General features: G+C 31.9%; 2 protein-coding genes across 5 annotated transcripts in view; one reads left to right on the top strand and one right to left on the bottom strand.

Moving 5' to 3' along the window:
• Positions 1 to 13,146, top strand: part of LOC129725702 (rap guanine nucleotide exchange factor 4) — a 523,900-nt gene that overhangs the window by 452,862 nt on the left and 57,892 nt on the right. The window lies entirely within an intron of this gene.
• Positions 516 to 2,128, bottom strand: LOC129725704 (uncharacterized). The gene is made up of 3 exons (XM_055681798.1): positions 1,655 to 2,128; positions 977 to 1,574; positions 516 to 912 (listed from the first exon to the last, which is right to left on the bottom strand). Exons 1-3 carry the CDS (start codon positions 1,716 to 1,718, stop codon positions 588 to 590), a joined length of 987 nt encoding a protein of 328 aa, XP_055537773.1. The 5' UTR covers positions 1,719 to 2,128; the 3' UTR covers positions 516 to 587.

The following is a 13,146-nucleotide window of genomic DNA, read 5'->3' as shown; positions in this document are numbered from 1 at the left end:
TTTGACTCAGTCTCCGGAGGACACCTTTTTGCCGTAGCGGCTGGCTACCAGGGCGACCGCAGCATAATTGCTTCTACTGATATTATATCCCCCTCGCTACGATTCGAAAAGATAAAGTTTTCTGCTTCGCAATAATAATTATACACTCGCTTTTGCATTTGCGGTGACATCTGGGTCCATTCCCAGCAGTCCGATTTTGAATGACAAAAGCGTCCCACTTGAGTTTATAATTGTGTGCGGGAAAGTTTGCCGACATTCGGTGCAGCCGATCTACGCCCCATGCAGCAGCAGACTGAAACAGGACATATCTGATCAGCGTGCACAATCGGGTTATGAAAGCTGCATTTATGCTAATCACAGACAGTGGTTTTGTGGTTGTGTGATTTGTCTTTGAGGAGGACTGTGAGAGCGATTTTTGATTGGCTTTGGAAATTGATTCGATCCTGTTCCGTTAAAATAAACTCTTGGTCTCCGTCGTCATCTTGAACAGAACCTTAAAAATTTACACGACAAGATGACGGGATCTAATCGAGTATGTATATTTGATCGAAAAATATACTTGTAGTGCACTGGATAATTAGTTTTTCTTAGACAAATGATAATCTTACAGGTAACAGACTGTCTTTGGGTCGCAACTGCTGATCAATCTGTGTCTGAGATATGATTACCCCCGCTCCTGACTGGTAAACCGCTTCAACGCTTTGTGGGTGGGCCAGGGAATAAACGAGTCCACGCTGCCTCTGATGCGAACCAATCGCTAGTGTGTATTCGGTGTCCAAGCTTTCCGATGCGATCCCCGTAAACCAGTACATATATTGCCCCCTCAATTCCGGTACCTGCTCCTCCCAAGGTAATTTCGTAGACAGAAATAGTATCGGCAGCTGGTTTTGGCATTTTCCAAAACCAAAGTCTCTGTTGAGCGAACCCAGAATCAATCACACTTTTATCGATTTGTAATTCAAATAAAAAAATTTACCTTAGTTTATCAGTTAAGAAAATCGTTACATTACAACGAATCACGCCGTACTGATTAACGCTCGGGTCTAGGAAGAAGTTATCCGTCTGTCCTGGTCTTAGCTGACAGCAAATCACTTGCGAATGATCAACTCGCAAGTGGGATGCGTAAAATCCCGGCGAAACCAGCTCCTGGCAATCGGATATTGGACAGCAAATTGGTTGTCGTCGCACGCCATATTCTTTGGCTGTCTTTATTTCAGTTTCTTGCTGATTCACCGCAGTTTCACCAACAATTTCTCTAGTATGATTTGTGACCGGTTGCTCTTGAGTAACGCTGCTGAATACTACGCTTTTCAACGCCTTTCGGCGCCGTTTCTTTCCTCTGACAGTGGTTAATTCGTCGTGGACTTTCTCGTCCTGTATTAGCATAAATGGAAGAATATATTTTCCTCGTTCTGTAACCGTCGTTACCAGCTGCTCGGAAGGCTTAAGTTTAATCTGAAGGTTACCCAACTCGTCAGCACACGTTTTCGAGGTACTCGCAATATCCGGGCTCAATTCAATTCGATAACAATCCGAACGGTTGTTAGATTTTGGATCACCACACAAACTAAATTCTGTAAGCAACATAAATTCATTTGTTCAATACAATTCATGAATAAATTGGCCAAATCAATCAATCAATTTGCCAACGTACTTTCTATCCAGTCGTCGTCCAACTCGGATAGCGAGGTGCTGCTGTTACTGCCACGGGAATTCATATTGAGAACAGAAGGGGGTACCGTATCTATGATTTGGCTCAATTTGGCCAAACACTACTCAAATACAAACAATACTCACAATTTGGTACCGTTATTCGATTCGCTTTGACTGACGGAGCTGCGAGAGTTATGATTGATCGCGCTAGCGGAAAAGTCAGTGCAGATGTGATTGCGAATGTTTTGTCAATTGTTGTGGGAAAAGCATTTGCTCTTTTGGACACAATGATGTTGACATTATTGTTATTAAACTAAACCGATATCCTGTGTGAAAAACCACGATTACCCCAGTTACTAATCCCTTACTTTAATTCATGACTTCGCGTTCCGATTGATAGCAGATAACCGAAGAGAAACAAACATTTAAGTAAGAATGTTATGGGATTATAGGATTTTGGATATTCACACTTTTGGTCCTGCGAAATCGAAGATGGCAGTAAATTTTTTATACTTCAAATGAAAGCTCTATCATTTCCCTTTAAAACGACCTGCTGTTTGTACAGGGTTTAATGACGAATTTTAGAGATACGGATCAATATAAACATCAAGAGTTACCCTAAACATAACTTATTTAAAAACCGTTTAAACCTTCGATGCCCGAGTCGAATCATTCACCTCCTGTCACCAGACACAAAACACAAAACACAAGACCACAAAACTTCGACCTTTTTTCATTTACTCTTCATATATTGATTTTTTTGACATTCTATCTTAAGAAAAAAATAGTATTTAAAAGCAGAGAATGAGAATAACTTTTAGTTCATGTTGACTGTTTTCCATTTGACCTTTTACCTATATGACTTTTTCTACCTTCTAATTTAGTGCACTATAATCTTTTTCACTTAGTCCCAGCTGGTCTCGAGGTAGGGTAGAAGCACCGGTTTTGGCCATAGTATGTTATTGATAAGAGATATTTGGCCTGCTCCCTTCGAAAAATATGTATAGAATCAGTTCAACGTGGAAATCGGATGAACTCGCAAATATTTTTCACTAACTTTGAGTTTAAATAGTAAAATTATGTTATTTTGTTTACATATTTTCCAACCAAAAAACTTCGCTAGGCTCTTATTTTGGCCATAACATTTCTGAATTGGCCACTCGGGGCTCCTATTTAAGCCAATTCGCGAAAAAGTGGAATTCACAAGAATTTATTTTATAATTTGACTTTATCATGTAGATATATTTTATCAGCAGAAAATCCTCGTTATTCAACTAACTAAAAGGCCAGTACCTATATCTATGATTCAAACTAAATAATAATATTATATTCACACATAGCTGGCAGTGCAAAGTACTTCGAGCTACAATTTTATTTAAATTGAGTAGGATATTTAGTAACACTGCCATCACATCATTGATCTATGTTAATTTTTCTTCTATCATTTACCTTTATTGATATGTTTTCGCTCTTTGCTTTTTCACATAGAAATTTATTCGTCTACCAACTATCTACCAACTTTCGGTAGATACAACCGAAGTTACAATTTTGTAAGTAATCTGAACAAATAGAGAACGGATATATTATATCAAATGGCGGTGCTGCAGCAATACAATCTTTTTTATCCAAAACCAGTTTTCTGTTTCCACGAATATCATGCGATATCTTATGACAGCCCGAAAAACTTCGTACTTTTCATGTTTTGCATCAATGTTAACCCTCTAGTGCCCAGTGTCGCCTTTAGACGGTCTTCAGTTAAACCTTTAAAAAGCATCAATAAATACTTAAAAAATGTTTATAAAGAACCATAGTGGTTTTTTCGAAGTCCGTCTAAAAATCAGTTTGGTCACTAGAGGGTTAATACGTTACCATGGATTTGTTTACATATGGCCACTATCAGGATTATGAATTATGAAATTGCTTTGATATGTGGCCAAGAACGGATCATTGATCGTTTTTGGAAGCGTTTGTTATTTTTGATATTGCAGAGAAAAATCATACCATAATTAATGCCTATTTTTTATCCATGTGCTGTAATAAGTTGTGCCTGATGATGGTAACAAAATTTGCTATAGAAATGTGTGAACCTTAACAAGATTATGCTCTATCAAAAATAGCTTGCAATTACCTAAACGTTAGACTGTACAGTAAACCTGGGAGAGTATAATTAGTTCCTTTATTAAAAGTAAAATACGTATATTTGTTTGCTACAGTAAGTTATATGTTTGTCGAATAACATCAGCAGTTTTAATAGGAGACTTCGAAATAGAAGTAATTCAAGATACTTCACCACAACTGTCAATTTTATTCCATCATGGCCAAAACCGGTGCCCCTACCCTACGAGGCTGGCCTAACAAGCCAGCCGTCGTATGTTCGAGTCCCGGCTTGGGAGAGACTGTTAGTGTCAGTAGGATCGCAGCGCTAGCCCCGCAATTGTCCTGTACACTTAACAGTCGGCTGCGAAGTCTGTGTATAGTTAAACAGAAGGTCGAATTCCGATACGGAATGAAGCACCAAGGTTTGCTTTTTTCTTTTTAATCTTCTTCACTTTGTTACTTTTCAGTCAGTTTTTGACTTTCTTACTTTGTAATCCTTTGCTTTATGGCAATTTTTTTTATGGTAATTTGAATTTATGATAATTATTTTTACCTTTTTACTTTTGAATTTTTCAATTTTCTGACTTCTCTACTTGATTTTCGACTTTTGGAATTTTCAAGTGTTGGAATTTTTGGATATTTTGATTTTGTGACTATATCACTTTTTTTTTCAACTCTTTGATTTTCGAATTTTTTATTGTTTTATTTTGTTGACTATCTAACTTATCAACTTTTTTACACATTGACTTTTTGTCTTCACACGTATTTAACTTTGTTTTTTTTTTTTTTTTTGCTGTTTAACAATAAATTTATTTATTTTTTTGATAATTTACCTTTTTTGTTATGGATTGTTTGACTGATTGACTTTTCGACATTCAAACTTTTGGTTCAACTGTGGAAATGTGACTTTTTAACGTTTTGTTTATACTCTTTTTTTTTGACATTTTGAATTTCTGATTGCTGCTCTTTTAATATTTGGCTTCTTGCCTTTCGAACTCTGTGATTTTCAGACTTTTTTATTTGTTTTTTGACTATCTAATTTTTCGTCTTATTACATTTTTGTCTTTGTGATTTTTTTGCTATTCATATTTCAATTTTTTTTTTTGACAATTTTACATTTTGACAATTAGACTTTTTGTTCATTTGTGAATTCAACCTTTTGTTTATGCACATGATTTTTGACATTTTGACTCTTTCAATTCTTTGACATTAGAAGTTTTTGATTTGTTTTTGAACATCTAATTTGTCAACTATTTTACTCTTTGATTTGTCTTCTTACATTTTTGAGGTTTTTTTTTTTTATATATTTACATTTTATTCATTTTTTTTATTAGTTACCTTTTGTGTTCTTATTGAATTTCTGACTGTTTAAATGTTAAAAATTTTGACTTTTTAACTTTATTTCTTTGATTTCTAGACATTTTGACCTTTTCGTTTTTCAACTTTTTTACTTTATGGCAATTTTCCTTCTTACATTTTTGCCTTTTCAAATTTTTGACTTTCGAACTTTTTAATTTGATTTATGACTATCTAACTTTTCTCCTTTTTTACTTCATGACTTGTTGTCTTTTTACATTTTTGACTTTGCGATTTTTTTGCTGTTTTACGTCTTAACTATTTTTGATGATTTACTTTTTTCCCACTATCTAACTTTTCAACTTTTTTTTGTTTTCTTATATTTTTGGGTTAAGGTTTTTTTTTTTCTCATATACTTTTAGATTGTTTGATTTTTTTATTTTTTTATTCATTTGTGTCTTTGTGACTTGTTACCTTTTTTTAATACTTCAAACTTATGAACTCCTTGATTTAACTATCTGACTTTTCACTATTTTTACTTCCTGACTTGCTGTCGTCTTACAATTTTTAATTTGTGATTTTTTTCCTGTTTGACCTCTTAACTATTTTTGATGATGACCTTATTCTCGTATGCACGTTTTTATTTTCATTTATGGATGAAAATTTCTTCTGTTCTGTTCATTTCTGCTCATTTATGGATATAACTTTCTGTTGATACCTAATTTTTTGGCATTTAGACCATCTTTCAACTTTTTGACTTATGAACTTTTTCATGTATTTTTTTTTAACATATAAATTTTCAACTTCTGTGACTTTTGGTTTTCTTACTCAATTTATTTGTGATTTTTTGCTGTTAACATACTTTTTCTAATTACTAGCCTTTTTTTTTCTTATTGACTTGTTGACTGTGCGACTCTTTGGCAATTTATCTTCTCATTTATTTGTGGCTTTGCAATTTCTTAACATTTTTCAATACTGAATTTTTTGACAATTTGACTTCCTGATTTTCGATTTTTACATTTTTGCTTTTCGACTCTACGACTATCGAACTATTCTGAGTTTTTCAGTATCTAACTTTTCAACTTTTTTACCTTAAGATATGACATTCTGTCTTTTCACATTTTTAACCTCTGTTTTTTCTGCTTTTTGACGTTTTCTTTTTTTACGATTTACCTTTCTTTTCTCATGGATTTTTTGACTTTTCGCTTTCTTCTTGATACTCTGAATTTTTGTCATTTTGACTTTCTGATCACAGACAAACAGACGTGCCACTCGATGATGGTTTCATTGACCAGAAAAATAACAATTATTTTGAAATTTTGTTTAGTGGACAATAATGCCGCTGTGTCGCTATAAGCAAGCGTTCACTATCAGACAACAACCGTCAGTAATGCCGCTGGTATTAATTTAAGCTGGAGTGCACACCCATAGCAAAGACAAAAACCGTTCTACGAAAATAAGTTAGAAGACAATAAGCTCACATGGTGGCGCATGAGTGTAACGTTTCGAAAAAGAACGAAAATTTTTCAGGATTTTTTTTGAAAGAGGACCGTCTGTTTGTCTGTGTTCTAGTTTTTGCTGTTCAAACTTTTGCTTCTTGCCTTTTCGGTTCTTCGACTTTCGAAGTTTTCAATTTATTTTTTGACTATCTATTTTGTCAACTTTTTTTCTTTATGTTTGTTTGCCTTCTTACATTTATGACTTAGTGATTTTTTTGCAGTTTGATTTTCTTTTATTATTTAAGTATTTTCCTCTGCGCTTTTTTTTTGACATTTTACTTGTTAATTTATTTGTGGCTTAAGACTTTTCAACTTTATTTATACTTTAATTTTTGACATTTCGACTTTCTGATTTTTAAATGTTTGCTTCTTGCCTTTTCAATTATTTGACTTTCGACTTTTTTTACCTTTTTTGACTATCTAACTTTCCAACTTTTTTACTTTATTTTTTGATTTTGTGGTTTTTTTTGCTGTTTCATATTTTAATTTTTTCTAACAGTTTAACTTTTTCTCATGGATTTTTTGACATTTTGATTTTTTGTTCATTTGCGGTTTTGACTTTTTAATTTTATTTTGATATCTAATTTATTTTACAATTTACCTTTCTGATTTTTGCTTTTCAACTTTTTGCTTCGACCCTGATTTTCGACCATTTTGTTTTATTTTTCAACTATCTGATTTGTCAACTTTTTTTCTATGACTTTGTGTTTTCTTACATTTTTTACTTGACTTTGTGATTTGTTTGCTGTTTTCGCTTATTTTTTTCGATTATTCACCCTTTTTTATTATGAACATTTTGACTGTTTGTGCTTTGTGACATTTTAACTTTTTTCAATACTTTGATTTTTTGACATTTTGACTTTCTGATTCTTATTTTTCTTTTAAATTTTCAATTCTTGCCTTTTCAACTCTTTGACTTTCGAACTTTTTGAATTTTCTCTCTGACTATCTAATTTGTCAACTTTTTACTCTATGACTCTTTGTCTTTTTAAATATTTGACAATGTATTTTTTTTGCTGTCTACATTTGAATTTATTCTGATTATTGATTTTTTCTTAACATTTCTACTTTTTTGCTTTATGACTTTTTGTCTTCTTGCATTTTTAACATTGTGTTTTTTGCTGTTTGACATTTTATTTCTTTTGATGATTGACCACATTTTTATGAATTTTTTGACTGTTTAGTTTTTGTACATATCGGCTTTTCGTTCATTTGTGGCTATGTGATTTTAACTTTTTTAATGTTTTGAATATTTAACATTTTGACTTTCTGATTTTTACTTTTTCAATTTTTGCCTGTTCAACTTTTTGGCTTTTGAATATTTTAATTTATTTTTTGACTATGTAATTTATCTACATTTTTACTCCATGACTACTTGTGCTCTTTCAATTTCGACTTTATGTTGTTTTGCTGTTTCAGTTATTTCCGGATCTTGACAACTTTTTCTTAGGCACTTTTTGGACTCTTTGTTCCTGTGTGAATTTCTGATTTTCAAACTTCTATTTGATATTTCAATTTTTGAACATTTTGATCTCCTGATATTTGCATTATAATTAAAATTTTTTGCTTTTCAACTCTTTGACATTCAAACTTTTTGATTTCTTTCGACCACTTAACTTTTCAACTTCTTCACTTCATGACTTTTTACATTTTTGAATTTGTGATTATTTTGGCTTTTTAATAATTTTAATTCTTTTAAAGATTTACCTTTTTTCATTTGTAAATCTCGACTGTTCGATTTTCGAGATTTAAATTTTTGTGCATTAGTGGCTTCATTTTTTTAGTACTTTAAATATTTATCATTTTGACTTTCTGATTTTTACTTCTTCAATTTTTGTTTCTTGCCTTTTAAACTTCTTGGCTTTCGATTTTGTGACTTTTTTTTGACTATCTAATTTGTCATCTATTTTACTCTATGACTTCTTGTCTTCTCACATTTTTGCTGTTTACATTTTGTTTTTTTTTCTGATTATTGATTTTTTCGTACGTATTTTCAAACTTAACTCATGTTAATTTTTTGTTCATTTGTAGATTTTTCACTTTTTAAACATTATTTCATATTATACTTTTGACATTTTGATCATCTGATTTACGCGTTCTATTTCTATTTTTTCCTTCTCAACTCTTCAACGTTTAAACTTTTTGATTTCTTTTTTGTTTTTCTTTTACTTTTTCTTTTTCTTTTTTACTTGACTATGACTTTTTGTCCACTTGCATTTGTGACTGTGTGTTTTTTTGCTGTTTGACATTTTAATTCTTTTGATAATTCACCTTTTTCTTATGGATTATTCGACTGTTTGCTTTTCGAAATATTGCATTTTTGTGCTTTTGTGGCTTTGTGGTATTCTAACTTTTTTTTTGAATACACTTACATATTTGCCCTTTTGACTTTCTGATTTTAACTTTTTAAATTTTCGCTTCTTGTCTTCCAATTTTTCTATGATTTATTGTTATCTATATTTGATTTATTGTAACTTTTATTCTATGATTTATTGTTATTTAATTTTTCAACTTCTTTACTCCATGACTTCTTGCCTTTTTACATTTTGGTCCTTTGGTCTTTGGTGTTTTTTTCTGTAGATGTTACACTTTTAAAATTTTATTTTATATCTTTTTTTTTTATTTTGACCTTCCGAATCTTGCGTTTCAATTCTATTCTTTATTCCTTTTCAACTGTTTGACTTTCAAGCTTTTTGATTTTGTTTTGACTTTTTAAGTTTTTCACTTGATGATTGTGTCTTCGTAATTTTTTGATCTAGTGATAGCTTTGCTGTTTACATTTCAACTTTTTCTGATTGCGACCTTTCTGGCCTTTTGTTCTTATGGTTGACTCTTTGACACTTTATTTCTTTTTATTTGTGGGTTTGGACCTTATTAACTTTTTTTGATACTTTATTCTGGCTTCTTAATTTTTTGCTTCTTGCCTTAACGACTCTTTGACTTTCTAACTTTGTGATTTATTTTTTAGCCATTTACTATTTTATTTTTTTTTTATTTATGACTTAGTCCACTTACATTTTGACTTCATGATTTTTTTGCTGTTTGACATTTTATTTCTTTTGATAATTTACCTTCTTCTGATGAATTTTTCGACTGTTTGCTTTCCAAAATATTGCATTTTTGTGGCTTTGTGGTATTCTAACTTTTTTTATATACTTTTACATAATTGCCATTTTGACTTTCTGATTTTAACTTTTTCAATTTTCGCTTCACTTCGCGCACTTGTCTTCCAATTTTTAATGATTTATTGTTATCTATATTTTATTTATTGTAACTTTCATTTTATGATTTATTTTATTTAAATTGTCAACTTCTTTACTCCATGACTTCTTGCCTTTTTACATTTTGGACTTTGTGTTTTTTGCTGTAGATTTTACACTTTTAAATTTTATTTTATATCAATTTTGACTCTTTGACACTTTGACTTTTTTTTATTTGTGGGTTTGGACCTTCTTAACTTCTTTTGATAGTTGATTGATATTTTGCTTCTTGCCTTTACGACTCTTTGACTTTCTATCTTTGTGATTTATTTTTTAACCATTTACTATTTTCATTTTTTTTTATTTATGACTTAGTCCACTTACACTTTGACTTTATGATTTTTTTGCTGTTTAACATTTTTTTACCTTTCAACATTTGTCATTCGGGTTCTTCGTTTATCGACAAACATTAAACACACACACACTTTCTTTTTTTTTATAATTCACTGCTTTTTTATGAACTTCTTGACTTTTTGTTTGTTTGATACTACTGTTTTTACGATACCTAATCTGATATTTTGACATTTGGCTTTGTTATTTTTGATTTTATTTTTTTTTTATTAAATTTTAAAATTCTTAAATTTTTGAGTTTTTGTCTTGTTAATTATTACCATTTTGCCTTCTTGTCTATTTGACTTTTTACTCATTTTTTTCGACTTCGTGACTGTTTTTTTAGTTTGCAGCTATTGAATTTCACTTACTTTTCTGACCTTTTGAGTATGTAACATTTTGCTTCTTTGCTTTTCGACTTGTTATTTTTTTTTTTTTTTTTTGATTGGACGATTTTTATTTTCACATATCCGTTTTTTGGACTTTTTGACTTTCCAGTTTAAAGACTTTTTGATCCCTGCTTTTATGACTATTTGACTTTTGCATATTTTAACTATTTGTCCTTTGAAATTTAAATTTTTTATAATTTTTTGATTACTTCTTGGATGGTTAACTTTTAATGTTTTGGTGACTTGGGTTTTTATTCGATGAACTTTTAACATTTTGACTTTTTGTTTATTTGACCTTTTGAACTTGACAACTATTTCACTATTCACCTGTCTACTTTTTATGTTTTTGGCTTTGTAACTGTTTGGCAATTTGACTCTTTATCTTTTGTATTTTTCGACAATGTAACTATTTGATTTCTTGACTATTTATTTTAAGTTTGTACTCTTTTTTCTTTGAACTGTCACTGTGTTTTTATTTTGCGTTCTTTGTTTTATGTTAACGGATTGCTATCATGTCCTTTTTATTTTTTGGTTTTTTGATTTTTTTCTTATTCTCCGTTATATTTTTGAATATTGATTTTTGTTTTCTTTTTTTGGTTTTTAAATTAAACGTCAAATTTTATTTTTTTTTTAATTTGCTTTTTGACTCTTTTCTTCTTGTCTTTTGTCTCTTTGACTTTTAAACTTCCTAATTTTTCGATATCGAGACTTTTTGAAGTCAACATCGAATGGCTTGTTACTATTTCAAATAATTGACGTCTTGTTTTAATAAATTTCAAAGGTTTTGACTATTTGATTTATCGTCCTTTTGTTTTCAATTTTTGTTATTTTGTTGTTTATGATTGTATAATTTTTACTTTTTAATTCCTTGTCTTTTGTCTAATGTTTATTTTTTCAATTCGTCATTTCGTTTTATTTTTCACTTTATTGCTTTAACTTATTAATTTTTCGAGATTTTGACTTATTTTTAGACATCTTGATGTTTTAAAACTAATTATTTACTATTTGACTTTCAATCTCTTACACAATTTTTCGTAACAAATTGTGGAACCATCAACTGATTTTATGACTTCCCTCTGTTTTATGAGTTCCAACAATCAACAGGTTACTTTTTAATATCTGAACTTTTATCCAGTTTGCGAAGAAGGCAATATTATAAAACTAAATTAGCAGTGCTGTCGCCTTAATTACCACCACTGCTCATTATCCCACCACTATAGCCAGAGAGCTTAAAATAATTTTCCAATCAGCTTGACTCATCAGCTTGGTTCGTAAACTTCCCGTTAATGCTTCACATTTTCCTCATTCGTTAAGTCTCGGGAAGTTATTTCTATCGATACAAGAACTTTCCCTTCATCACTGCTACAGCAACTTCCTCCTGTATTCTGAACAGCGGAATGAAGCTTCTCGTTATTTTTATCAACGGAAGTTTATCTCCGTGGAATGTGACGATGCTGAAGTGCAAGGTATGATAGTGCAATTTTTGCCGGATTCTTCCGAGTTCCCCCTGTTGACTGACTTCCAATTCCACCGAAAATTGCTCTTTTTCAACGTGGCACAGTGGGATAGCAAATAACGGACGCGTCGAAAAAAATTTAAAAGCATCTTAGGCTGCTACTTCTTCGCACCGTAAAACGCCAATCGGGATGTGCTTTCTCCGCTTGTCGAGAGGAATTTAACTTGTAAGCTAAGTGAAAAGTTAATTCCCGACTTTCCATCCCCATTTACCGTCTATGGCATCCTTCCGTTATCTGACACTCGCAAAGTGAGCTCTCAAGCGACACCCGAATCGAAGCGAAAGTATTTCCCGGGCGTTCGAACGGGAAAAACACAGCCGGCATCGCAAGTCGCCATTCAGTGTAATTTATTGCTCTGCTTTTGCTGGGAACTTTAAATTCAACCGTTTGCACTCATTCGTCACCGGAGGATTTGTAAGCCAACGCAAAAAAAGCTCTACGTTCTGGAAAGGATTTATGGCTTGAGCGTTGCCAGCAGATGCCCGCCCTCCCATGGTGGGAAAACCGGTTTGGCCAAAACGTAACGTCAAGGGCAGTCGCCACAAAAAGTGACCACCAATGCGCGGCGGGCTACAGAATGTACATATAAATTACAGTCCGAAAGTCTGCTTTGTTCCGCGCCAGAAGAGTGGATTTTCGGTGAAAACCCTGTTTAGCAACTGACGTGACTTTTTGCATTTCCAGTACAAACCATTTCGAATGAAAAAATACCACCGCTAGACCGGTTTCTATTTTGCAGACTATTTAAGAGAGTATTTTGACGTGATATATCTAATCAATTTGCCATTAGTTTTAAAAATGTTTTAACTTTTTAAAATGTTCCTACCAAAGTCGGGTAACCAGACTGCAGCCAAAACCAATTAATAAAGCAATTTTAAAGTTGGTTTCAAACTGGTGCATTCCTTGTATGCAACATCATTTTCCCATTTGATGGAAGAGAACCGCTTCGAGCATTCTTCCATGCTTCATGGGAATCATAAAGTGGAATAACTTTTACGTGAGCAACCAAAAGTCGAGCAACTTCAAGCGCACGTAGAACGAAACTCTCTTCTATATTTACATGCGAATGAAAACGTAATTGAATTTGGATAAATTGAATGTAAAT

The sequence above is a fragment of the Wyeomyia smithii genome, chromosome 2 (genome assembly GCF_029784165.1).
Source record: "Wyeomyia smithii strain HCP4-BCI-WySm-NY-G18 chromosome 2, ASM2978416v1, whole genome shotgun sequence".
Lineage (NCBI taxonomy): Eukaryota > Metazoa > Arthropoda > Insecta > Diptera > Culicidae > Wyeomyia > Wyeomyia smithii.
The sequence above is the reverse complement of the archived record's forward strand: the minus strand, read 5'-3'. Positions and strand labels throughout refer to the sequence as shown.

Coding starts and splice junctions, on each gene's coding strand:
- LOC129725704 (XM_055681798.1), bottom strand. CDS start 1,718: ATGAATTCCCGTGGCAGTAACAGCAGCACCTCGCTATCCGAGTTGGAC. Junction 1,575..1,654: donor GGACGACGACTGGATAGAAA/GTACGTTGGCAA, acceptor TGTTGCTTACAG/AATTTAGTTTGTGTGGTGAT. Junction 913..976: donor TTCTTAACTGATAAACTAAG/GTAAATTTTTTT, acceptor TTCGCTCAACAG/AGACTTTGGTTTTGGAAAAT.